At 33.0% G+C, this 26637-nt stretch overlaps 1 protein-coding gene and 1 pseudogene across 1 annotated transcript; both read left to right on the top strand.

Moving 5' to 3' along the window:
• Positions 1–519: 519 nt before the first annotated feature.
• On the top strand, positions 520–2532 carry LOC132915949 (cell surface glycoprotein 1-like). Its single transcript, XM_060975710.1, has 2 exons — positions 520–914; positions 1974–2532. The coding sequence occupies exons 1-2, from the start codon at positions 588–590 to the stop codon at positions 2127–2129; spliced, it is 483 nt and encodes a 160-aa protein (XP_060831693.1). The 5' UTR covers positions 520–587; the 3' UTR covers positions 2130–2532.
• A 7990-nt stretch (positions 2533–10522) lies between these two features.
• On the top strand, positions 10523–25689 carry LOC132915947 (uncharacterized; annotated as a pseudogene).
• The last annotated feature ends 948 nt before the right edge of the window (positions 25690–26637 follow it).

Genomic DNA, 26637 nt, shown 5'->3' with positions numbered 1-26637 from the left:
AACGCTTGCAAACTTTTAATCAAACGTAATTGCTGAAATTTTTACAACGGATCAATCTTTCCCAAAAATGATAAAACTCTATGATCTCAACTAAGTGGCTAATAAGTTGTTATAGTGGTAGATGCGACTGTAAAGAATCAATGAAAAAAGTTACAATTTAAAGTTACTTAATTTAAGAAAAACAATAAAATGACGTAACGATTTTGAAATTTTGAAATTTTGAAATTTTGAAATTTAATGCAAAAATACTAATCAGCGTTATGAAATAATTTATATCAATCTAATGTTATACTAAAAAAAAAAAAAAAAAAAAAAAAAAAACTGCCACACATATATTATATATAATCCCAATCCTTTGTGCAGAAAGCATTCGAAACTTGTGTACACCTGTTGTGAACATAATAGTTCGATGGAACAACAACAACCAAGATCCCAGTGGTGGTCTGCTAATAGGCGCTAATAGGCGAAGCTATAGCTGATTCGTGTTAATCCTTAGCATCAGTGAGGTATTGGCAGACTTCATCCTGGTACTGTTTAGCTGCCACTTTTATGTAACTTTGCATCGGAGGGTGCACAGCTGTTTCCAAATGGAGACAATCGACGACGTAGTAAACAATGACGAAATCGAGATGCATGACGTGGTCCAGCACAGCGAGATGCCGGGTATTCAACCGCCTTGCTTGGTGCAGCCGCTTATGCAGGTGAGGCCGAATCCTCTCCCACGACCCTTCTCGGCTACTTACGGCTCGACCTTACTTAAATCGACGCTCATCGCTGAACCGACGCCCAGCGATGATCTGACGCCCAGCGATGAACTGACGTCCAGCGATGAACCGATGCCCATGGCTCGACCATCTCGTAGAACTTCCGCTATTATATCACGAAGCTGGCAATACCCTCATCCATTGCACGAAGTAGGTATTTCATTCGTCATCCTTCACGCTAGAAGATAAGTATCGCCGTGTAAAAATAGCCATCAGTATCTTTGACATCGATTTCTGCCGTTTCCCTTTCCATATATAATTATATGCGTAACCACGGAAAAAATTCTTGAACCGTTCTTGTCGCTCCTAATTGCTCTTTCGAAATCTTTTTTGGCAGATTTCAATATTTGTGAAAGCGAAACGTAGCGAATTCTATTTCTTAAGATTCCTTTTGTACTTGATTTGATACGTAAGTGTTCTTAAGATTGTTGAAATTCCATGGAAAATGGTTAATCCCCTACTTACTGTGGCTATTTCATACGACTCGTATGTCATTTAAACGTTTCATTTAAAAATGAGAGTATGTGTCAATACTTGTCATGGCCATTGTATTTATTTGAATTCATTGAGAAAATAATTGTCATATAATTAAACCATCAGATTTAATAGAGGTGAAATTCATTTAAGAGATATGTCACTTCAAAATTTTTCTTGTATCTTCTTCGAAACTACAATGCTCTCTGATCCAGCTATCGCGAAATTTCTAGAACTATACATCAAATTTTCATCAAATTTTATTCTGCATAATTTACTATTATTTTTGCAATTTAAAGCTTTATATCTTCGGAAGAAATTCAAAACCAATAATGTAATGGCACAAACTCTCCTATCCTACCATACTACCATTATATTTATTATTTCTTAAAAACAGACCAATGAAAATAACATACAAAATTGTTGTATTTTCATTACTGCAAGGAATAAGAATAGGCACATAGAATTGTCATTTACAAATCAATTCAGTTAATCAGTTAACTATTTAGTATTTTTTGATCTTTTAAATAATTAAATATAAAAACAAAAATATATGTGGAATGAATATAAGTTTTGGAAATATACTTATTATACACATATATTTACAGAAAAAATTTCTTTAAAAGAAAATTAATTTAGATAGAATATCATTTCATATATTATCATTTATATTCTTTAACGATAGTTAAAGGAATAATGAATAATGGTATTTAATTTTACATTCGACCCAAACAGAGATTTCAACAACGTACCAGACGGCCGATAATGAGAATGCCGACTATCGGCGAAGAAGAGGAGCACCATATACACTTGTATAATGGTATCGACGGTACAGCGGCAGAAGACTTTGTGCTGATATTGATTGCACCCGGCCGACAGTGGGACAATTAATTTCCGATAATGAAATGTATTTAAAACATTGTTAAACACTGTATCAATTTCTATCATGTTGCAATTGTTCTCTATTGTATCTATTGTTATGTATCATATCCCTTAATTGATTTTCAAAATTCTTCTTTCATTAACGTATCTAAATTTGGTTGATCTAGTATTAAAAGTAGAAAGTTTTTATCATTTCAATTATCAACGCTTTGAAAATTTGTTAGACAATTGTTGTTGTTACACATAGATACATAGAATAGATATATAGATACATGTCGTGTTACTCGATGTATAGATATGATTATATTTAATAAGTAAGATTTAAAAGTTAGTAAATTTATATATTTTTTCTGTTGTTTATCATGTAGCTCTGTGTATTTGTTGTGAAATAAATTCCAAATATAAACTATAATTGTGATATTTCTCGCCAGTCACTATAGGTTCTTACCAGTAATAGCATTTCTTTGTTTAATTAATGAATATATTATGATTTATTTCTTTGCAATATCATAAACAGCATAAGTTAACTTAAGGAAATTGTATTTTCGTCCAGTCGCGGGGAGACGCGTTCGCTTTGAGACGCGTCAACAGGAGTCGTAAATTCCCGTTACGATGTACGAATCGACACCGCGAGCAGGGCGATCCCCTGATTTCAGTTACGATAATAGGGGTGATTGTGTTGGAATAACTGTAGTCTACAGTTATCTAGTATATATTTATTTATCACCATTAACAACACGTGAGACTTACAGAAATTATTTTTACATCTTACCCGATCTAACCCAGCAAAAGAAGAAAAATTACAACAAACGCAAATACTAGGAGGGCTGCAGAAACAGAAAGTAAGCAGTGGCTCCAAGAAATCTCACTACAAAACCCCTTCAGCATACTACCACAAGAGAAGGAACCAGAAACAACGGAAAAACCAAAACACAACGCCAAACCACCACCAATATACATCGATGGGCAAGTAATAGACCCCCTCCTCGAACTGCTAAACAATACGGCAGGCAAAGAAAACTACTCAATAAAACAATTAAAACTGGACCAGGTAAAAGTGCTAATCAACGCCCCAGAAACATACAGAAAAGTGATAAAAGTGCTAAAAGAAAAAAACGCCGGGTACCACACCTACCAGCTCAAAACTGACAAAAGCTATAAAGCAGTTATCAGAGGGCTACACCCAAGAACAAACACAAGCAACATATGCGACGAACTAGTCAAAATCGGACACCAGGTAAGGGCAATAAACAACATAACGAGATTTGGTACAAAACAACCACTACCGCTGTTCCTAATAGAACTAGAACCGAACAAAAACAACAAGGAAATCTATGACATTAAACAAATCTTAAACACAATAATCACAGTTGAACCACCCAGACAAAAAAAAAGACATACCTCAATGCATGCGGTGCCAACAATATGGGCACACAAAAAATTACTGCAACAGAAACCCGGTGTGCGTCAAATGCGCAGAAAAGCACCTGACAACTTACTGCCCATATACGGGAAAAATAAACGAGGTAAAGTGCTACAACTGCAACGGAAACCACCCAGCCAGCTACAAAGGCTGCCCAGCCAGAAAAATACTCCAACGTAAATTGTTTCCGCCGCTTAGAAGCAGGACATATAACTACCACCACACACAACAAGACAGGGCAGAAGCTGAGACACCAATAAAAGTACAGTACGTAATGAACAACAACCACAACAATATCAACACCACTGACAGTCGAAGCTACGCGCAAGCAACCAAGGAAGTAACACCCGTAGCCAACCAAAACCACAACAATAACACCAACGACGCTACAGAAATAAAAGAACTATTAAAACAATCCATCAAAAGCACCGACATGTTAACAAGAACGATAAGCGAACTAAACGAAGCATTCAAACAGCAATCATTACAAATCACAGCTATGATACAACTGATAACAACCATGCTAAGCAAAAAGTAAAAACGGACATACTAAAAATAGCTGCCTGGAACTCTAACGGCCTACAACAAAGGGCCATTGAAACCAAAGCATTCCTATACCACAACAACATAGACAAACTACTCGTATCAGAGACGCATTTCACAACAAAAAGCTACACAAAAATACCGCACTATACCATATACGATACCAAGCACCCCTCAGGAAAAGCACACGGAGGAACCGCAGTGATAATAAGAAACGACATTAAACACCACCTACACAGCCAAGTTAGTAAAGAACACATACAAGCAACTACCGTTACCGTACAAACTAGCAGCAACCGTCTACAGCTGTCAGCAGTATATGCACCACCGCGACACAAAATTACAGCACAAATGTGGGAAGAATACTTCCAACAACTAGGCGACAAGTTTATCGCAGCAGGAGACTACAACTCAAAGCACACAACATGGGGATCAAGAATCACTACACCTCGAGGCAGAACCCTGGAAAAACACATCAGGAAAAACAATCTCAATATATTATCCACAGGAAGACCGACATACTGGCCGACAGACCTGAGCAAAATCCCTGACCTACTCGACTTTGCAGTCACAAAGGGATTAAACGGAAATAAAATAAATATATCATCCAGCCTCGAGCTTAGCTCCGACCATACACCCATAATAATAACATACAGAAACAAGCCAATACTCTACGACAACTCAGAGACGCTATGCAAGAAATCCACTAATTGGCAAACCTTCAAAGAAATAATTGAAAGCAAAATCAACTGCAACATCCCACTGAAAACGCCCCAACACATCGAACAAGCTGTAACAACACTTACAAAAACTATACAAGAGGCAGCACGGGCAACCACAAAACCAGCAACTACCACTAGACCAACAAAACAAATCCCATCAGACATCCTCGAAAAAATTAGAGATAAAAGAAAAGCGAAAGCAAAATGGCAAAAACGTAGAACAAAAGAAAACAAAATACACCTAAACAAACTCGCAAAGGAAATAAAAAACGAAATAAAAGAGCACAACAACGACGAATTCACAAAGTTCATAGAATCACTATCTGCACACGAGAACTACAACTACTCACTATGGAAAACCACAAAAAAAAATAAAGAAGGCGATAAAACCAGCCCCAGCAATCAGAAAAGCAGACAACACATGGGCAAGAAGCAACGAAGAGCAAGCCGAAGAATTTTCCATCCACCTATGCAACACATTTACACCACACAACATCAATAACAGCAACCAGAACAGCCATATGGACGACGACGCGATAGCCACTAGCACTGCAATCGACAAGCAATACACCATACCCAATACAACAGCACAAGAAATAAGAAACATAATAGAAAAAACAAAAAACAACAAAGCACCAGGAATCGATCTAATCAATGGCAAAATATTGAAAAACCTCCCTCCAAAAGCGATACGGCTAATTACAATAATATTCAATGCAATACTAAGAATACAATATTATCCCACATTATGGAAACAGGCACAAATCATAATGTTACCCAAATCAGGCAAAGACCCACATGAAGCAACATCCCACAGACCAATATCACTACTCCCCGTGCTCTCCAAAATACTAGAAAAAGTAATATACGCCCGACTAAAACCAATAATAGAGAAGGAAAAACTAATACCAGACCATCAATTTGGATTCAGAAATAAACACTCCACCATAGAACAAATGCACAGGCTTGTCAACGAAATAATACACACAATAGAAAACAAACAATATTGTACAGCCCTATTCATGGACATAGAGAAAGCTTTCGACAAAATAAACCACGAAAGCCTAATACAAACAATCAAGAAACAATTCCCGGAAAAAATATACCAAATAATAAAATCATACATAAGCAACAGAACCTTCACAGTAAAAATCAAGGACGCACACTCCGAAGCAAAAGACATCAAAGCAGGTGTTCCACAAGGAAGCGTCCTAGGACCCATACTATACACACTATACACGGCCAACATTCCAACAACTACCAATAGCAAAATACTGACATTCGCGGACGACACAGCCGTGCTAGTCAGGCACACTAACCCTGTAACAGCAGCCACAATACTACAAGAGCACATCACAAAAATAGAAAAGTGGCTACAGGACAAACAAATCAAAGCTAACCCTGACAAATGCAACCACATTACATTCACATTGAGAAAACAGATAACACCAAACATCTTCCTGAACGGCACGCAAATAACACAAACAAGGCAAGTCAAATACCTTGGACTTCACATGGATACACACTTCACATGGAAACAGCACATCAAATCAATAATAGACAAGATACAGATAGCAAGGAGACAAATGCACTGGCTAACAAGCCGAAAATCCAAACTAAGCACAGAAAACAAACTGAAAATATACAAAATAATCATAAAGCCAATCTGGACATACGGAATTCCACTATGGGGAACAGCAGCAATGAGCCATATAAACAAAATAGAAACAATCCAAGCCAAAATCCTTAGAACAATGGTAAACGCCCCGTGGTACGTTAGAAACGAGGACATAAGGAAAGACCTCGGAATACCAACGGTCAAGGAGGAGATTACCAGATTCGCAACAAGATACAGAACAAGAATAGAAACACACCCCAACCAGCTGGCAGTTGAAACGTGCAACACAACAAACATCGCAAGAAGACTAAAAAGGAAACACCCAATAGACCTCATAAAAGATATAACTTAGAAAAAAACGAAGCTGGCACCCCGCTGGGGGTAGCCGCCCACATGCTATATTATTTTTTATTTATATTTTTTTTTTCTTCACCAATAAGATATAACACTTTACCAAATGTCCGCAAGGACAAATTGTAAAATAACCAAAATAAAATAAAAAAAAAAAAAAGAAAAAAGACTGACTCGAGATGCTACAACGGACTGTTTTAGCGCTGGTTAGGAAGGTACTTCTACCGAGGGTCTAGTCCCTTTGGAAGGGCCTTTTTAGTTATTGTTTCAACAGACGTGGCATGCAGGGTGTTCGGTCTATTTGGTTACTGAGCGAATGGTTTCCTTGAGTGTGTGACACATGCAACGTGCATGGAATGCTGTGTTCTCCTTCGCTGTTCTAAAAAAGAGATATATTTTAAATAGAGATCGCTTTATACATGTAACGCATACATGTAACACCGTTTGACTTGTATAGATCATGCGCGGTAAATATTTTTAAGAGTTTTGACTGAAACTTATTTGGATTAGATTTAAATTTATTTTTTGTTACGATACCGGAGAACGTAAGAACACTTTCTCGTAGAAACAAGGAAATATTGAGTAACATTAATTGAAAGATCTGAGAGAAAGATCTTCTAGGTATATAGGTATTATCTTTTCACCGACTTTCCCTTTTTTCATTTTTTAAGCAGATTCAGATTTGTATGCAATTTAATATTATCACGTATAAGTATCAATCACCTACTAATCTATGTATCACAACTCACTAATCAATTCACTTACGAAACCTCCATACTAATAATAATTTTCTAATTATAAAACCTGCTTATTCCGCGTTTTTATAACGTTATGTCTTCTTTTTAATTATTTAATTTTTTGCGTTTGTTCCAACATTTTTTCTAATATATATAAAGCACTTTGATAACAATCTAATTTTTTTAATTTCCTGTTTTGTTTGATTGTTCAATTTATTTGATTTCCTGGAAAAAAAAGTTACACTTTTGCATTAGAAATCACTTCCTGTTACATCTGCTACAGACTGTTTAGAACCGAAAGTTAGGAAAATAAATTAAAAGGCTAAAATTAAAGTTTTAAGTTATAGTTTTGCTTATCCAAAACTTATTATCTGCGTATATAATGCTTATAGAAATTCTATAAGTTATTAGCTCTGGAAAACGTAATAGGAAATTTTATTAACGATATTTTATTTTATCTATTAATTTCTAATTATCTGTTTATCATACAATTTTATCAGTTTTACGGATTCAGCACCTTAACGCACCCGTTTATTTTAATAAAAGTATGAGAGATCGTCCGCGAAAAAATGTTTGATACATATTTTTTTTATTAATAACATGCAAAACATCTTAAAAACCAGAAGATACAAGAATAAATTTCCTTTAAATCTCATATTGTCGAATAAGGATCCAAAAATTTTAAAAACAAAATTCTCCAAGCAATCATTTATATATGTAATTATATATGTAATATGAATTATTCAGATAATTTTTCTAAATGTTAATCCACTTTCGCGTAAATTTTTGTATGTGGACGTGTATTTTTCGAATGTGCCATATTGTAGATTTTTACTGCTGTAGATAGATACTGCTCACCTGTAAAATACTTTAGTCGCAACCTGTATACAAATAAATCAGGAACAAAATAAAAATACAAGTAAAATATTTAGCAGATAATATAAATATAAATTTATATTCATAAAGTTCGAGAAAGATTTCAGAACAAATTTTCTTATTTTTATTACATTACATTTTATCTGATTCACACTAAATTCAGCAATCGTCTTCAAAAATAAGTGACATACGTGTGTAAGGACCCTAATTTCAACGCTATTTAATATACTATACAAATTAATTCAAATGATTATTAATATTAAGAATATTGTATATAATTATAAATAAATAAAAATAATTATATTATTTCATAAATACCCAATTATACTAACACATAAATAAATGAGCACATAAACATGTAAATAAATATATATTAAACAAATTCAAAGAAGCGGAAACTAAACTATCGCTGCAACGATGCATCGTTAGAAACGCGATTTCTAATATCGCAGAATGACTCGAGAAATTTCTCCGGCTGGATACTTTTTTATGTAAACGAGAAATTGTCGCCATTTCGAAGACGATTACAAGGAACAAAGCGTGGAAAGCATGTAATTGGAGTTGGTGGTGGCTATGAACTCGGCGACGACTTGACCATCTGGTCACACCTGAAATGTTTTCCAGGTCGGAAGATGTAGTCCTTACCTAGCAGCGGATTATTGCAGATGATTTTATCCGTTCAAATGCAATTGCCGCGACAGGATAGCAATTTGAGACGCCAGTAAAAGCCTAGATCGATGCGAACTGCATTCTACTAGATTGTTTCTGATGTATCCTCTTCAGTAATGTAATATAACACATTTTATTATCTTAATACCAGGGTATTCTTCTTCCGTCTTTGATCGATGGAAGCTTGTGAGTAGAATCGAGTTTATCGATAGAAATAAAGAGGGTTATTTTCTGTATATTCGTTCTTGTCGACTCTAGTCTTTTATTTGTTGTATCGTGCATTACTACAATGTAGTTGTTTCAAAACTTGAAATTTCATGAGATCATTTTCTTCCACATTTAGATAAAGGCAAATTTGTCTCGTCGGTGGAAATAATTGTTCTTCGTATTATGGAAGTTTCAATTTGAGGGCATTAGACTCTATCTAACGATTTTGCCAATTTATGATTTTAAATCACTGTAATAAAAAACTGTGTTTTAATGGAATACTAATATAGGAATACTAATATTTACAAGAAAAGGAAATCGGGCGTTTTATTTAAATTGAATTAAAATACTGATAGGATACTAATATATTAATATATAGCTATCGTCATATTTTTTGCTTCTCAAATCACTTTCTTTTTCGTTAGTAATTACAATATTCGTATTTAATTACGATTACCACACTCACAGATATTAAATTTAGGTACTTTTAATTAGCAATAATCGAACATACAAATAAATTAATAATTTAACATTATTACCCAAGTGACTGAAAAAATACATCAATTTCTATAACAATGTTAAAAAAATTACTTAAATAACAATAAAAGTAATACATAAAATAAGTCTAAAAGTATGCAAAGTGCATTAATAAAAAAGTTCCGCTAATCTACATTTTCGAAAAAGCTGATATTTCAATGAAAAACTTGATCTTTTATATATATACTTGATTTTATACACGTATGTATGCATTAAATCAAATATCAATAACTCACTGAAGATATTATTATACACAAATAACGGTGCTTTTAAATTGTCGAGAAATACAATTTCTGAATCACTTTCTATCACTCGAAAGATATCAAGTTCAAATTTTTCACACGTTCTCTGATTGCAGGTGATGGTATACCCGGAACAATTGTTGTTCGTGTGGGAAACAATCGGCCGGACTTGGGAACGAATCCAATTTGCAATCGTTTCACCGATCCCCTCGAAGAAGGGCAACCTCTTTTTTTACCCTGTAATCCGCCTATGCCTGGAACTTTCGTTTCCGTACACTTGGAAGCAAATACACCGGCACTAGTTCCAGTGCAACTTTCATTGTGCGAGTCCTTCGTGTACACTGATCAGGTACGATCAATTTGCTCTACCTGTTTCAAACAAATAAAATTATCCAAGTATCATAAATAGCTTTGTTGTAAGTTATATAATCTATACAATATATACAATATGCAAAAGATATACAAAAACTACGTATAATGCTTGTTATAATATTTAGCAGGTGCAACAAATCTCCACGTAAGTTCAATTTTTTAAATTGTGTTTATAAAAATATAAACTTTCACGAAACTTCCCCTTAGTTACCTTCATAAATTTTGAATCTATGAATGTGAATTATGTTTACTACAGAAGGGACTAATTAATGTGAATTTCAATTGTTAAAAATGGATAATCAAGTTTTAAAAAATATCACATTTCAAAAGACTCTTTATATATACCTTATTTATCATTTCTTATATATATTTTGATAATGTAATTCATTTTGTAGATATAATCAGTATTTTAACACTTTCTACTAATTAAAATGTACCAGGGTTATTAAAAAAACTTGAGTTTTAGGGTTTTTATACTGACTTTTACACCGATTATTCTTTTCTCATGTGTATATTCTTCTTTATGTAAGGTTTTTCCTTTTTATAATTTAAAGAAACGTGATTACTTTTTTATATAAGCTCTTCCCATCGAGAGGTGTCCACAATTTAGAGATCAGCCATCAGGTTCGACAGCAACCTACAATGGAAAATGTTACATATTCTACAATCGCCAACCGATGATATTCCGAGAAGCATTGGCATTCTGTCGTGCACGAGGTGGTACTTTAGTGGATGAAAGTAATCCTGCGTTACAAGGGTTTATTTCGTGGGAACTATGGAGGAGGCACAGGTACCGAATTCATTAATTGTCCACCTCTACGCTTCGCTATCTACTTTCAACTCTTTTCTGTAACATATAACTAGTTCAATTTAATCAAAATCAGACTGATCTATCTAGTTCGTTACAATAGACAATTTATTATATCTAATACTAATAGCAACTTTCATCAAACTGTTATTTTCATATTTAATAGTTAATAAAAATGCTACAGGAAAGGTACAGATATTATTCTATACGGTAGTAATAAAATTTTAAAATAAACACTTTAGCTTCAAAACAAGTCAATTTTCCTATTGTACCATTTGTACCTTGTAATTTGAAATTACTTCTATTACTACCATGAAATAAACTAAACCTACCTTCTGACGTAAATTGTTTACAGTGGCGAGTATAAAAATAGGATAACTTGTACTCATAAATACAAATAATATTAGAGTGAAAACTTTCGTTTCTATTCTTCTTCTTTTATATAGAATTCAAAAATACATCTCTTGTAAAATATTAAATAAATTTTAATCAATATGTAGCAGTTAAACACGAGCAATAACAAATACAAAATTAGATTAGAATCTTAGATTCTGATACATAGATAATTTAATAAATTATTATAGAAATAGTTTAAGCGAAAGGTAAATTACCATAAAGAGAGTTATTATCATAAACGAAAAAATGTTCAATGTTCATTGTGTAATAAGTGTGTTTTCAACAAGCATTTCTAAAAAGATATACCTTATCTTTATTAAGGAGTGATACTTCGAGTCAATATTGGATGGGTGCAGTAAGAGGTCAAAAGGATCGTACGGTTTGGAGGTGGACAGGAAGCGGCGACGAAGTTTCTGTTTCTTTCTGGAGTCTACCTCAAGGCAGCGAAGAAGACTGCGCCCGATATGATGGTAATAGAGGATGGCTTTGGTCTGATACTCCTTGCACAGCTCGATTAAATTTCATCTGTCAACACCGTGAGTAACAAGTATTTTCTCATTAATATCGAATTACTATCGAATGTCATCTATATAAATGTCATCTTCATTACTATAGAAATATATATATATATATACTTAATTCTTCATAGATATCTTAATACGTACATGATGACACATTGCACAAAACAATTAGAGGACCTTTTCTCATATCACTTTGTCTTTTATATTCGCTTCTTGTGTTTGTACATTGTTTTTTAATTACCATTCGAGATCAATTTTTAGAATACATCATGATATCGTACGAATAGCATGTTGATATATTAGGTTTATAGAACTTCTCCGCTTTTATTTACTTGATTGGTGCGATAATATAGTCAATCCGTTTACTTTTTTTAGCAACGCGTAAAGAATAGAAAGATATTAAATAAAGGGTGAAAAATATTATGCGAGCCTCTCAAAAGCTAAACTGAACAACTTGGCTTATTGTTCATTTCGTAATTTCATTACACAAGTACACGATTAACGTTCAACTCTCAAGACACGAATGATTTCCTTCCATCAGTTCATTTATCGCAAAATGATGACACTAATGATAGTAAATTCTGTGATAGTAGATTTAAAAAATAATGTTTATATCATCATCAACTTGTTGTATTTTAGAATTTATGGAATTGATCAATATGGTTGCTGAAAAGCTTATGTATAAAAAATGAAGTTCTTATCTCTCTCTTCTGAAAAAGATAGATAGAAAAAGATAGAGAAAAGTAAGCAAATGTATGGAATATCATCTTGTTTTTTAAACGTTACTCATATAAAATCAGTCACATAAAATACAAGATTTTTGTAGGTATTCAATCATACATTTACACTCAATTTAAGAGCAGTCCCATATTCCTAACGTTACGAGCAATCTTCAGTATTGAACTAACATTTAAAAACGCATAAATTATATCTAATAAGAAACAGGTACTCAACTACTGGAAGCTTAACATCAGGTACAATATTTTCATGGAAAACAAACAAAGAGTATTCTTTTTATTAATTATTCTCCTTATTAATTAAGAAGCTACTTTGCTTATAAAATTTTTAAAAAATTACATACCCAAGTATCAAACTCTCGACCAATACGTTCGTCATGTGCACAATGTCCGCGCTATTTTTCTCCGTCAGAGTATCGCGAGAGAAGTTATTGGAAAAATAAACGGTGCCAAGTGAGGCAGTGAGAGAGCCTCATGACGTTTCACAGATAAGTCACCTGTCAGATTCGATTCGTACAATTTATTTATCGGATTTTTACAAATGTCTCTATTCTATATTAGATAGATACTATTCCATACTTGGTCAAACAATGTGAGACAACAAGTAAAACCAAGGAATTCTTTGTTTGCTCTTAGAACCACGAGCGTGTGGTCGACCAGAACAGCCTCCGAATTCCACGATGACGGTGACCACAACAACAGATCGGAATTCCGGAAATGCATATGAAGTTGGCGCGACGGTGGATTACACTTGTAACGCCGGCAGCCTTCTTATAGGACCGTCGACTCGTACATGCCTCGATACTGGCTTCTACAACGAGTTTCCACCGGTGTGCAAAAGTAAGAGAGCAAGAATTAGACACAGAGGCCACTCGGTGAACCATACACGATCGTCCTATCGATGTTAAATTCAACATTCTGCTCGTTTCAGGCATCGAGTGCGGTTATCCAGCGAACATAAAACACGGAGGTTACACACTTATCAACAATACCGTTAGTTATCTCAGTCAGGTGCTTTATTCCTGCGATGAAGGATACGAGATGACTGATGTAATATCGTTTGATACGTGTGTTGAAACGCTTCGCCAACGAGCATTTTGAAGGAAATTGGTAAGAATATTAGTTGGTGTTGGATCCTGATGACATCATCTTTCTGATTGTTTATTGATCCTCTCGTTGTGGCTTGATTTTGTTCCTGATTCTAGAATCGTTTAAATTGGTTTATCATTTTTAGAGATTTATGGTAGAGATTGAAATTAATCTGATTGAAGATAAGCTTTGAATGCGTGCATGATTTTAATATGAGAATTTTTATGTTGCACAACTGACAAATTCCTGTGTCAGTTGCACTGTGTAGTGTTTATTCATGAAAATGAATAAATAGTGTAATAACGTAATGCAATGAATCTTTTCCTTTTTTTCTCCCCATGTTGCGAATCATCTACACAAGCGTTTCATGCGACCGTAAGCGATAAAAGTAAAAAGAAAATCATGGAGTACATTCAGTTTAAGCAGATATAAATATAAATATGTACGCATGTACATTTTCCAAGATACTCATCGATACATTATAATAATATATTATGATCAGATTTTTATACTTTCTCTCTAAGATTTCTAATTTGAGATTAAAACAAAATATTTTCGATTTTTATGAGACATTAAATGCTACAATATTTATTAATGAAACTCCGATATAGTAGTAATAAAGCCAAAATGTTGTATAAAACAATTTTATAAAACGGTTTTATAAAAAATAATATAGAAGGATATGTATAACTTATATAAATAGACTTTTCATTTTTAGTTTAACGCTACATAGACATTGTTTACAGCTTATTAATAAATTATAATGGATTAGTAATTTGCAGAAGAAACAATTTGTTCCGATTACAGGTCGTGCAAGACTGACATGCGATATCGATGAGCGCTGGAACGGACCGCCACCACGTTGCGAGCCAATTCTGTGCGATCCTCCTGCTCCTGTTCCACATAGTTATATTCAAATCGATGAAGTCGACGAGACCGAGACAGTACCATCGAAAACGAACTTCAGTCGAAGTCTTCTCGTAGGCAGTATCGTTACATACACTTGCGAGAAGGGTTATAGACTTTCTGGCTTCCGACAAATATTATGCTTGCCTACTGGCTTATATGATCATGTCGCACCCACTTGTACGGGTATGTGATTTAATTATTTTTATGGAATAAATACAAATTTAATTATTTCTTTAGAAAGAGAAGCAAGTCATTTTTCGTGATAGTGTTTGCAATCTTCAAATACGAGGATAATTTAATTTCATAATTAATTATTGAATCTTTATTAATGTAAATGATATAATATGAGAATATTCAAAGGTTGTTTTTCAATCCAATTCATGAGATATTTATTTTATACTTGGAACTTAAATTCATTTATGCATATAACTGTTATGCGCGTAGCAACTCAAAGAATTAATAAGTAATTCATAATTGTTTTAATATATACATATATAAATTTCAAAATGAATTCTGATTTACAACAGTATTGTTTTCAACCAAATTCTACTTAACTATTGTGTACCTTCTGTACCTGACTGTTATATGTGTGTGTCCGTGCGTGTGTGTGTATAAAAATAGTATAATACATATACTATTAATATAATATAAATGCTTATATATTAAAATATTATTTTAAACTAAATCACATATAATACGTATGAAATCTGTATTATAATATATCTGCAATAACTGTAGTTGCAATAATTGCAATAATTAATTTCAGTAATTTCAATAACGATATATGTAGATTATCATTTACATTTAATTTTTTGTTGAAATCGCAAACAATAATCTTTTGTCGTATTGACCTCTTAAGGACTCTTGACCTCTTACTCTACAAAATTCAATCAAAAATGTACTCAATTTTTTCGTTATCAATTTAAAACTATATTAATACGCTAATATATCATAATTAGAATTACAAAAAGGCTCTTTTCACTTAAACCAATACAGGAGGTCTAAGATAACTTGGGATAAAAGAAATTTTACATATGATTGGAAACTGGGAATCTATATATTCCTAAGGGATTATGTGAATACATAATAATAATAATCATTAAATTTTCTTTAACAGAACCTATGTGAATGATTAGAATTACAAGAGAATCAACGTCTCCAAAATTCCTTTATTACAGAAGAACCACGTACCACCGTGACTGTGTCTTCCCGAACAACCGTGCGACCAACGAAGAACCAGCAGAACCCGACACACATTCCTACCACCTCGAGTTCGAACCACAACAATCTCGACGACCACAACCACAACCACCTCTGTGCCACCACGAAGAGTGGCTAGCACCGCCGAATTACCCGCGACGGTTCGGGAAACCATAGCAAGGAAACCAAATATTGGTCTTCAGAGACCAGCACCGCCTCCGTCGCCACCTTTGAACGACGACACCAACGATCATCCTCAGGACAATGAAATTTCTGGCAGTGGAGTGGACAATGCTCAGGCTGGCATTGGAACTGGTGTTCCTGAACCTTCTGGACCTTTCAGGGTGGACAACGCCGACCAGTCGAGTAACACTCATCAAGCAAAATTAAATCTAGGCGCGGTGATCGCCTTGGGTGTCTTCGGTGGTTTCGTATTCCTTGCTGCTGTAATCACCACCGTTGTAATACTCATACGCAGGTAAAAGCAAATCACTCACCTAAATCCGCGAATCGCGTGTAGAATGATGGCATTATCGAGTTGTTGTCGGTTCTTTTGATTTCTGTGATTTGGTTGCACCAAAAGTAACGCCTGTTTTGTGATGTCAGATTATATTCATCTTTGTTTTTATTTGTTTGTTACGTTTTGCTCGTTTTCTAGCGCGTTGTTTATTCGTTTCTCATTCGTTGCTGGGAGCAATTTGAGGATTATTTTATTACGAGTAAGGATAATTAATTAAATTAATTAAATAATATTTTTCATATATTTCATAGGTAATTTCAATTCTATATTTTGAAACGAAATAATTTGCGTGTGTTTAAATGGAAATATGAATGTTTGATAGAGATTAACATTCAATTTCTAATCGTTGAATTTCAAAATTAGGAAAGAAATTTAAATATTTTTCATTGCATTAATTGGAAAATTAAATGGAAAAAAAAGAACTTGATTTGAAACTTTTACTGATACTGATACTGAAAAAGTTTATTTCGTGGCAAAATACATTTGTTTTAATCTTTGGGATTTGTTTAATTTCGTTCAATTTCTAATATCTCTACTTTAAATTAAACTTCCTAAAATTAGAAATATCCTGATATTTTCACATACTATCAGTTATGGGAATTAAACAAATTTCGTATCACTTCAAATGAATAGAAATCTTAAGATATAAATGGTGGAAGCCAATAAAATTACTCTTATACATATACTACTTCCTTTTATCGTATTACTCTATTAGAAGGAGGAAATTTCTTACTAATTCTCTAATGGCTCGATGGCAACCTACTTATTTAAAAGACTGGTTTTCTCGTCCTTACCATTGACTGACTATCAATTACCGTAAATATTCAAATATACGTAGCGTAGATGCATGTTACATTGTTCCCATTTTGACTTTTAGATTCTTGTGTCATGAAACATGTTATATTGGTAATCATCTGATTCTCTTGTTATCTGCAATTTAAAAATTGTATTGCCTTCGACTTCTCTAACAGGCATTATTTCTTGGACAGACTATGCATAACTATAGCTTCTATATACATACAATACATTCGCTCTTTGACCCTACGTGTATATATTGTATCGCTTACTCTACATTTGTTTAAACTTTCTTTATTCTTTCATCTGTCTTCTTGCCTATTTTCTTCTTATCTAAACTCGCGTTTCGTAGCTCCCTCGAAATATTGTAATTTGTAATTCATTCCGGGTGTTGTAATTAGTGTAACAAAGAGTTGTTACGTAAACAGTCTTTGCAGAAGAAAACGTGTAAGAATCAATAACCTCCGAGCCCTCTTAATTTCGATTATATTTTTGTTTTTAATATTGTCGACTGGTAATATTATAAATGTTGTTTCTATGCAGCATGCTGTAAAACATTACATTTTAAGTGAAAAAATACAACGTTACTAGACCAAGATATCTTCTGGAAAATTTCCATCTATATCTAAAATACGCTTTTACGATGTGCATTGTGAATTATTTTGGATGCAGATTAAAAGTTTACAACGAACTACGCTCCAGGTTTTGGTTGATAAAAGAAATATTGTAGAATCTTTGTTATTCGAAAGATTGGAAATTTTTGAATTCATGGAAACGCAATATATTTGTTCTCTTAGTTTCATACATTTTAGAAACATAGGAATCGCAATTTCTTTTTGAATGCAGTTTTAATCCAAACGTTAGTTTTTATAGACATTGAAATCATTGAAATTTCGAATCTGCATAACATTATAATATAGAACATTATATTACCATTGAATTCGTGTAAAGTAATCTGGTTTTGAAAAAAAAAAAGGAAAGAAAAAGAGCAAAAAATGCGTTATAAAAAAATTACGTACCTTATAGAATGATTTAACACGAATTCTTAACAGAAATTCAAATGAGAGGTTCTATTGCATCTTTTATCAAAACATGAATTATTTTGTTTGATTAAAAAATTGACATAAGACGTACATATGATTTTTGCGTTAGAAAATGTAGAACAAGATTTTTGTAAATTTTTGTTATAAGAGAATACAATTATAAGAAACGGCAAAATGATCGACCCTTTCGAAGGTGATTAACACTTTCTAAATTGAAAGTCCATGTTTGTTAATCAAACCATACATGTTCCTAATTATATTCATTACAATTCTTTAAAATTGATATTACTAACATGATCTATTCTTTTCAAAAAGCATAATAATTTAAAAAGTTCTCTGCATCTTTCATTACGTCGAAGATAATTTATTAATGAGATTGCGTACGATATTCTTTTTTTCTCAAGAGAACAAATTATTGTAGATTATTTTCCGTGACGAAAGGGTTAGAAATTTAAAATTAGACAAACTTGTCTACATGGGACATTCAAACTAATCCTTTCATTGCTGTTAATTACCTATTTACCTACACGATATACATATAAAAAAATTATAATTAACTATAACATCGAAAATTACAAATTTTAAAGTATAATATAACATTTACCTCAATATTTACATTGTATAATTTAAAAAGTTAACAAATCCATTTATACACTGCGTTTCATAATTATAAAACCATCCAAAAACTTTCAATTTTTATGTGTCATATTATAATTTTTATATTTCGTCATAATGTCATATTTCAATAAGCTTAATTGTTCGATTTTGAACTTTCGAATATAATTCTAATTTATTTGTATAAGAATTGAAGAGTTTAGAATGGTTTTATAGTTATGGGACGCAGTGTATATAGTGTCTAAAATACTCACTTTTCTTTAACAATATATTTGCCATGAAGATTCAATTATTACATACATTAACAGATGAAGATTTACATTTAAAAATTATCTCAGCAACGAAAGGGTTAATCCAAACAATCATAATAAAACAATCATTCAAGGGAAGAGAAAAAATATCAACATTAACCCTTTGTGGTCGTATGTTTATTCTCAGCTACCAAAAAGAAAAAGAACCGTTCTAATTGTATAATAATATTAACTTTTCATATTGACAACATATTTCATTTCGAAGATACACCCTAATAGGATTCTGCAAATTAATACAATTAAATATTTTCTTATCTTGAATTATTTGACAAAGGATGCTCCAAAATGCTCCAAATGCAAAAAGAAAACTGAATGATATAATACATATATATATATATACAGTAAACTGCGAATTTTTATGCAAATGCATATTTTGCATATATTTTTTACATATATCAATATAATTAAAAAGAAATAAAATCAAGACAGATATTTGTTTCATCTATTAAGTGTTATAATGAGCACAGTATTTGGATTATTTTTTATATATTTTCGCACATTATTTCGCACATTCTATAAATTTTTACGCCCTCGAATTTGCAATTTAATTACCAGTATCTGTTCAATGAAAATTAATTCCAACTAGCACGGTGCCCATATCTCGGCTGAATAAGATCGCAAAGGGTTAAAAAAGAAATAGTAACGTCCGCAAAAAAAGAAATAATTTTAAAAAGTGGAAAAAATAAAAGAAAAAAAAAGAAAAAAAAAGGAAAAGATTGATCGGAGGAAACTAGGTAACGATCAAGAAATAACAATTAACACTGAGCCCATTTGCGTTGCGGTGGCTAGCGGCAGTGGCAGCGTCAGAGGAAGGCGTCGCAGGGGGCTTGGCGGGATTGGTGCGTTGAGGGGTGGCGGTAGTGGTGGCCTTGGAAGGGGTGACACCGGGATGCCCTCGCGTTGGTATACGCTACTGGCGCTGCCCTTCCCCGACCAGCACCTGGGGCGCCAAGACTTGACGGCTCGCCGCGGCACCGATCATCCTTATTCCTTCGGCCTCTCGGCGGCCCATCGCGCTGGATACCTTTCCAACCCTGTCCTTTAAGATTATCAAACAATTACTTCCTATATAGTCTATATATATACATATATAGTCCACCATTATCGCCTTCACCCTCCACGCAACCACCGCCCACCACTACATCAACCATCACCACGTACCATTACAACCGCCATGCGCCACCCTCGCGAGTGATTACTAGTCAAGGTAAACGAGCAACGTTTATAATGAGCACCCATATATAGCGATAGCTCGTTCACCACCGCTCACCACGATTACCACGTATTTTTAAAGCTTCTCCTCTTCTTCCGGACGCACACAGGTCAATGCAGCGTTCACGCACTTTCTTCCCCCCAAGTAGCTTCATCTATGTGTACTGTTCTCTTAGCACATCGTTTAAATAGGATTGGGCACTATCCTTAATGGAAGAGATTCGATTTAAGGGAAGAATATACGTATAGTGAGAAGTTTAGAGTTTGATGGGATGAAGTGTTCTATGAAAAAATTTGCTCAGTTTCTGAAAATTATTTGTCTCTGAATTAAGATAACTTGCCCATCGATTAATAATGGTTCGTGATTTAAATAAATAAAGGAAAAGTAATTGCTAGATAGCTTAATAAGACGAAGTAATCGCAAATAAACGAGTAATTAGCGGAAGAAATATAATAATATTTTGTTGACTGTTAAACATAACTCAATTCGCATGAAAAGTTGTTCTAAACTGATATTCGCACTGATTTTTTATTAACTCTTTAACGTTCAAATCTTGTTGTCGAGGGACGTTATACACCATCGCTCAAAAGTCATAAAACAGTTATTATATTAGCTCAAAATTGGAAAAAATTAAATATATAATAAAGACATCAAGAAATAGTATTTGTACAGTGAAGAAATTATACACTACTAATATACATAATGATTTTATTAAAACAGGCTTGTAATTGAAAATTCATGATCTATACCAAATACCAACATTTTATTAAAAATACGAGATGTCCTAACACTTTTGAACAAGGGCGTTCAAGAGATAGTTTCGATTCGATAATATCAATGTTTAAATCAAATAAACCGGCACGTGATCAACCTATTGACTCCATTCGTCAATTATACGGACTTGAGCAAACTGGATGTTTCTACTTGCTTGCTGGTTTATGTTATAGGTTTGCACAAACTAGATATTTCCACTATATGCCAATTTATGCAATATAGAAATATACATATATCTTTTGTTTCCTTTTTTGTTTTTAATTTAATTTTAAATAGAATTTGTCGTTACATTTAAATTAGATTATATATTTTGTTAGTGTATTAATACCTAATTCTAAGGTTTTAACTTTTCAACTTGAAATGTCGCTGTACTTCCATATTTTATTTCCCACTATGTTCCCTCTGTTCAATACATGTGAATTGTTTCAACAATTTAGTACTAATGCACATATTCAACTGTTTTCGAACTTTCATTTAATTATTTGTATTTCGATATTTCATTGATCGTAAAAATACTTCCTGTTGTTATATTTGATATAACTCTTCTATTACTTCGGGTTAAAAACGTGGAGCATCATTAAATTGTCAGATAACTTTAATTAACTGATATTTATAGGCTTAAATAATAAGAAATAATAGCATGATATAATTATGACTGAATACGATAAAACTGAATGTATAAAATTCCAGCGACATTCAAAATTACCATACCCATTGAGACTGAATAACCTTTTTAAAATTGGACCAAATGATTTGGATTTTTTTTAGAAATTAGGAAGATTATTTTACTAGATCAAGTATAAAAAAATTTTTTGAAAAAACTACAGCTGGTCGGAATCGCCAAGAAAGAAAGTAAACATTATATTTTCCGCAACTTCTTTGTCTGAGCTTGTAATGAAAATTGAAACGATACATTTTAGACATTTATATCAGTTACATACATGCTGAAAATTTCATCGAAATCGGTTAACGTTGCTATGAGCTGCAAACGTTTAAAGATGGTGAAAAATGGCCTGAAATTTACGTCTTTCGGTGCCTGTCGCTTGTTTTCGCGTCAACCAATTTTAATAAAATTTTCGGCATATATGTACATGTATAACTGATAGAAATGTTCGAAATGTTGTTTAAAGTTTCATTACAATTCCAAGAAAAAATTTTGGGAAATGCGATCCTTACTTTTTTTCTTGACGATTCCAACCAATTGCAATTTTTTTAGAACTTTTTTTATACGTCATCTAGTAAACCAATCCTCCTAACTTATCAAAAATATTCAAACCGTGCGGTCCTATTTTTAAGCAGTTATTCAGTTTTAAAGAGTGTTACAACAATTTTGGAAGTTACTGTAAATATAGAACTTTAAATTGACAACTAAACATATTTGTATAATCTCAACAAATTAAAATTTACTATCTCTGTATTCACAATTATATCTGTGAATATTAAAATTTATTTAATAGCATAGTTTGATAATGTTTCATAAAGTTTCTGGTTGTACAATAAGCTATGCTGAAGGAAAAATGCGATGATTACTAGAAAATGGCTCACTATATATAGTAAAATAATTTTAATAAAAATCACAAGAGATTTAAATTATAATAAACTCCTAATATATCTATATCTAACTATTTGGTGCTCCTTCCATCTTCAAATTGGTGATGGTATTGCTAATGATTTCACTACAAATTGCTTCAATTACACTTCGCTAAATTATGTTTCCCAAACAAACATACGTAATACAAAATGAAACAATCGATTTGGCTTCAGTTTCTCAACTTAAGTGTTATAATAAAAACCAGAAATATTTGAATAAGAATTTTCTATAAGGAACAATCTAAATATCTGAAAGCCAAATCGATAATACAACAAACCGCATATATATCTTGCTTACTGTATATATATGTTCCTAAGAAGAAAGAAGGAAGATCATAAATTATTAATTAGAAATACACTATGGGTCTAAAACGAATGAAATCAGCGAGATTCTAAATTCAAAATAAAAATAATGTTAATTCTTCCTTTCGCGGGGAGACGCGTCTCCGTTAGGCGCGTCAACGGGAGTCGTAAATTCTCGTTACGATCTACGAATCGACACCGCGAGCAGGGCAATCCCCTGATTTCAGTTACGATAATAGGGGTGGTTATATTGAAATAACTGTAGTCTCCAGTTATATATTTTTATTTATTTCGCACTTTTCACAACACTTGGAACGTATATAGAAATATGTTGAAATTGATACCGGTTAACGCGATGAATCCCGATATCGTGTGAAACTATTAGACTAGCTTGCCGAATGAGTGCAAGAACCGTCCGAAGTATGTTAACGCGAAGAATCGACTATCTCGTTGGCGTGAATTGAAGTTACTGCCTGGTGGCTAGAATTGTACTTGCTTGGAACGTATATAGAAATATGTTGAAATTGATACCGGTTAACGCGATGAATCCCGATATCGTGTGAAACTATTAGACTAGCTTGCCGAATGAGTGCAAGAACCGTCCGAAGTATGTTGACGCCAAGAATCGACTGTCTCGTTGGCGTGAATTGAAGTTACTGCCTCGGTGGCTAGAATTGTACTTGACTGACTCATCTCATGCCATTTAGGGGGAAAGATCGGTTTGGGTGTGCCCTTACCGAACCAAGGACCCGGATTCGTTGTTCACACGATCCGCGATGCCCATTGGTTATAGCCGAAGTTAATAAACATAATGCGAGGAGAAAGTCTCCTGCATATTTGGCTCATGGGTGGCCTTGGTCTTGGGAAAAACCCGCCATTTAGCGGGACACATCTGCTTTCCCCGTAATTAGCAAGAGAGTGCAATAAACCTAATGACTGTTCAAATGACCATCCATAAACCGAATAATATTTGTATGAATCGAAATTAAGTTGAAAAGATTCGGTTTATGGTGGTTCCTTAGGTTACTGCAGGTCAGTTTGACGAGAGATAGGCGTCGGCGGTCAGACCGAAAGGTACGTCGCACTGACCGTCTAGCCCGCCGTAACAAATAACAAAATTACATCGAAGCATTTATTTTCGAAAAAATGTATATGTGTTACTTTTCAAGTACATATATATTTGCTTCATTCCCAGCTATACAGGAATAAATAATCGACAAGAGACTATTTTACGTATAAAAATGTAAAATAGAAATTTTTCGTTTGAAGCTTCCTTTTGAAGAAAATAAAGTTTGATCCTATTCGGTCAAGAAATCGCATATTCAACAAACTTTCAAATTTTATTTTCTTGAAAATTAAACTCTAAGCGAATAAATCTTATTCTATATTTTCGGGTCGAAAAAATTTAATTTATTTTCGTATGTAGAATAACATCCTGTCAATTCCTTACTCCTACCCAGTCGAAAATCAATCAAATACATGAATACCTATGTGATAAGTTTCCAAACACGATTTTCTATAAAATGAAATCTTCGACGCAATTTTATCTTTTTATTTTCGTGTTATTTTGAACTAGAGAATCTCTCCTGACTTCATTTATGCTATAAATTTAGATCCAAGGTGTATAAATTAAACACAACAATAATATTGTATTGTTTTCAAGTTAGAAAAATAAAACAGTAATATAAAATATTACTTGGCCCCTCTTGCACAATACAACTAATGTTATTAGTGAAATTTTACATATTACAAATTATAAGTTACCTTCTATACATTAGTTTTCTAGAAAACTACTTCTGTACATCAATTTAACAAATTACCATTCAATAGTCTTATTCGACTAATGTTCTATATAAAATAGAAAAATTGTACAACTTATCATTTTGTCAACCTACAGATATTACCAGTAAATCATTATGCATAAAGGTCTCGAAGTTGAAATAATAATAAATATTTGTTAAACTATTCACACAGAAATCGCGGTAGAAGCAGCAAGCATTACCGACACCGTGCATCTCCAGATTGCAATACCGTGGCCAGCTTTGGAAGCAGTTCCTCTGAGAGTCGAGGAGGACTGAATCGATATTACCGTCAAGCTTGGGAAAATCTGCATGAGACGGCCGGTCATAAGACCAATCATCCTCCTCTTCGTCGCAAGGAGACCCTGGATGAACCAGGATACCGAGAAAATTACCGTGGCAACAACACCGAGAGAGATGGTTCAGAATTAGTTGTGAGCGATGTAGCCACGTACCCGTCTAACAAGCACGCCAGCATTTCTGACAAGAAACGCCATCATCATCATCATCATCATCACCACGGTAACTCTACGCCCGAGTGGAGGCAGTCTCAGTCTCATCACAGATACTAAACATAAAATCGGTTACCTAGAACCGCTTATTTTTTTGAGATTTTCGGTGAATCGATTATTATGACGAGTCGCGATTAGATCACGAGCAAGTTGTATTTTTTATGCTGTATGCATATTTTATAAATGGTGACGCACTGGAAGATGGTGACTTTATGTTAGGAAATACGTACAAAATGTAAGGTAAATTTCTTTCAATATAGAGTTTTAATTTCAGCATATGTATTTTTGATTATTTGTTGAATGTGAAAGATATAATTAATTGAATGTTTATTTGGTAATATTTGGATTTAAAAATATTTGTACAGACAAATTTGTTTAAATAAGTGAAATACTTCTTGTGTATGTGTATTTTTATATATAAGAACATCTCTTTTTTATTTCTTCAATACAGTAGTATGTGAATTTTATATATTGATCTGATTCTTTAAGAAAAAAATTGATGAATTCATACATTGCTTTAATTTCAATTTTAATTTCTAAATAACTTTATTTTTTATAGAAAAGCACATCTATCTCAAAATCTTTTGAGGTGGATCGTTGACATTTTCTATAATATTCTAGATCTAAATTACACATATACATTTTGAAACATGTATAAAATCTTGTGTTTAAAATTCAACTAACTGTTTCTAGTAATTCAGCTAATTCTAAGTTAGAATATCAAAAATGTATATTGTTTTCCATTTACAATTCAAAGTTTACTTAGAAGAATGTATATTTAACATGAATTATAAATCTTTGTCCCAAATTTTTTCAAGAAATATGTATATGTATGTCTAATATTCTTAGAACAATATTTTGTAGTCATTTGACGAAGAAATTAGTAAAATAAAATATTACCAAATGCATATATATCATAACAAACGTTTGACAAATATTTAAAATCATTTTTTTTAGAAATAAAGTTTCATGTGGATAAATTTTCTTATATTTCATCTTCTTTTTAGCATTAAATCACCATCCATCCATGTATTCTGCTATATCATTTATGAAATAATTTGTAACTCCATTTAAAATGGAAACTT

The sequence above is a fragment of the Bombus pascuorum genome, unplaced genomic scaffold (assembly GCF_905332965.1).
Source record: "Bombus pascuorum unplaced genomic scaffold, iyBomPasc1.1, whole genome shotgun sequence".
Taxonomy (NCBI): Eukaryota; Metazoa; Arthropoda; class Insecta; order Hymenoptera; family Apidae; genus Bombus; species Bombus pascuorum.
The sequence above is the reverse complement of the archived record's forward strand: the minus strand, read 5'-3'. Positions and strand labels throughout refer to the sequence as shown.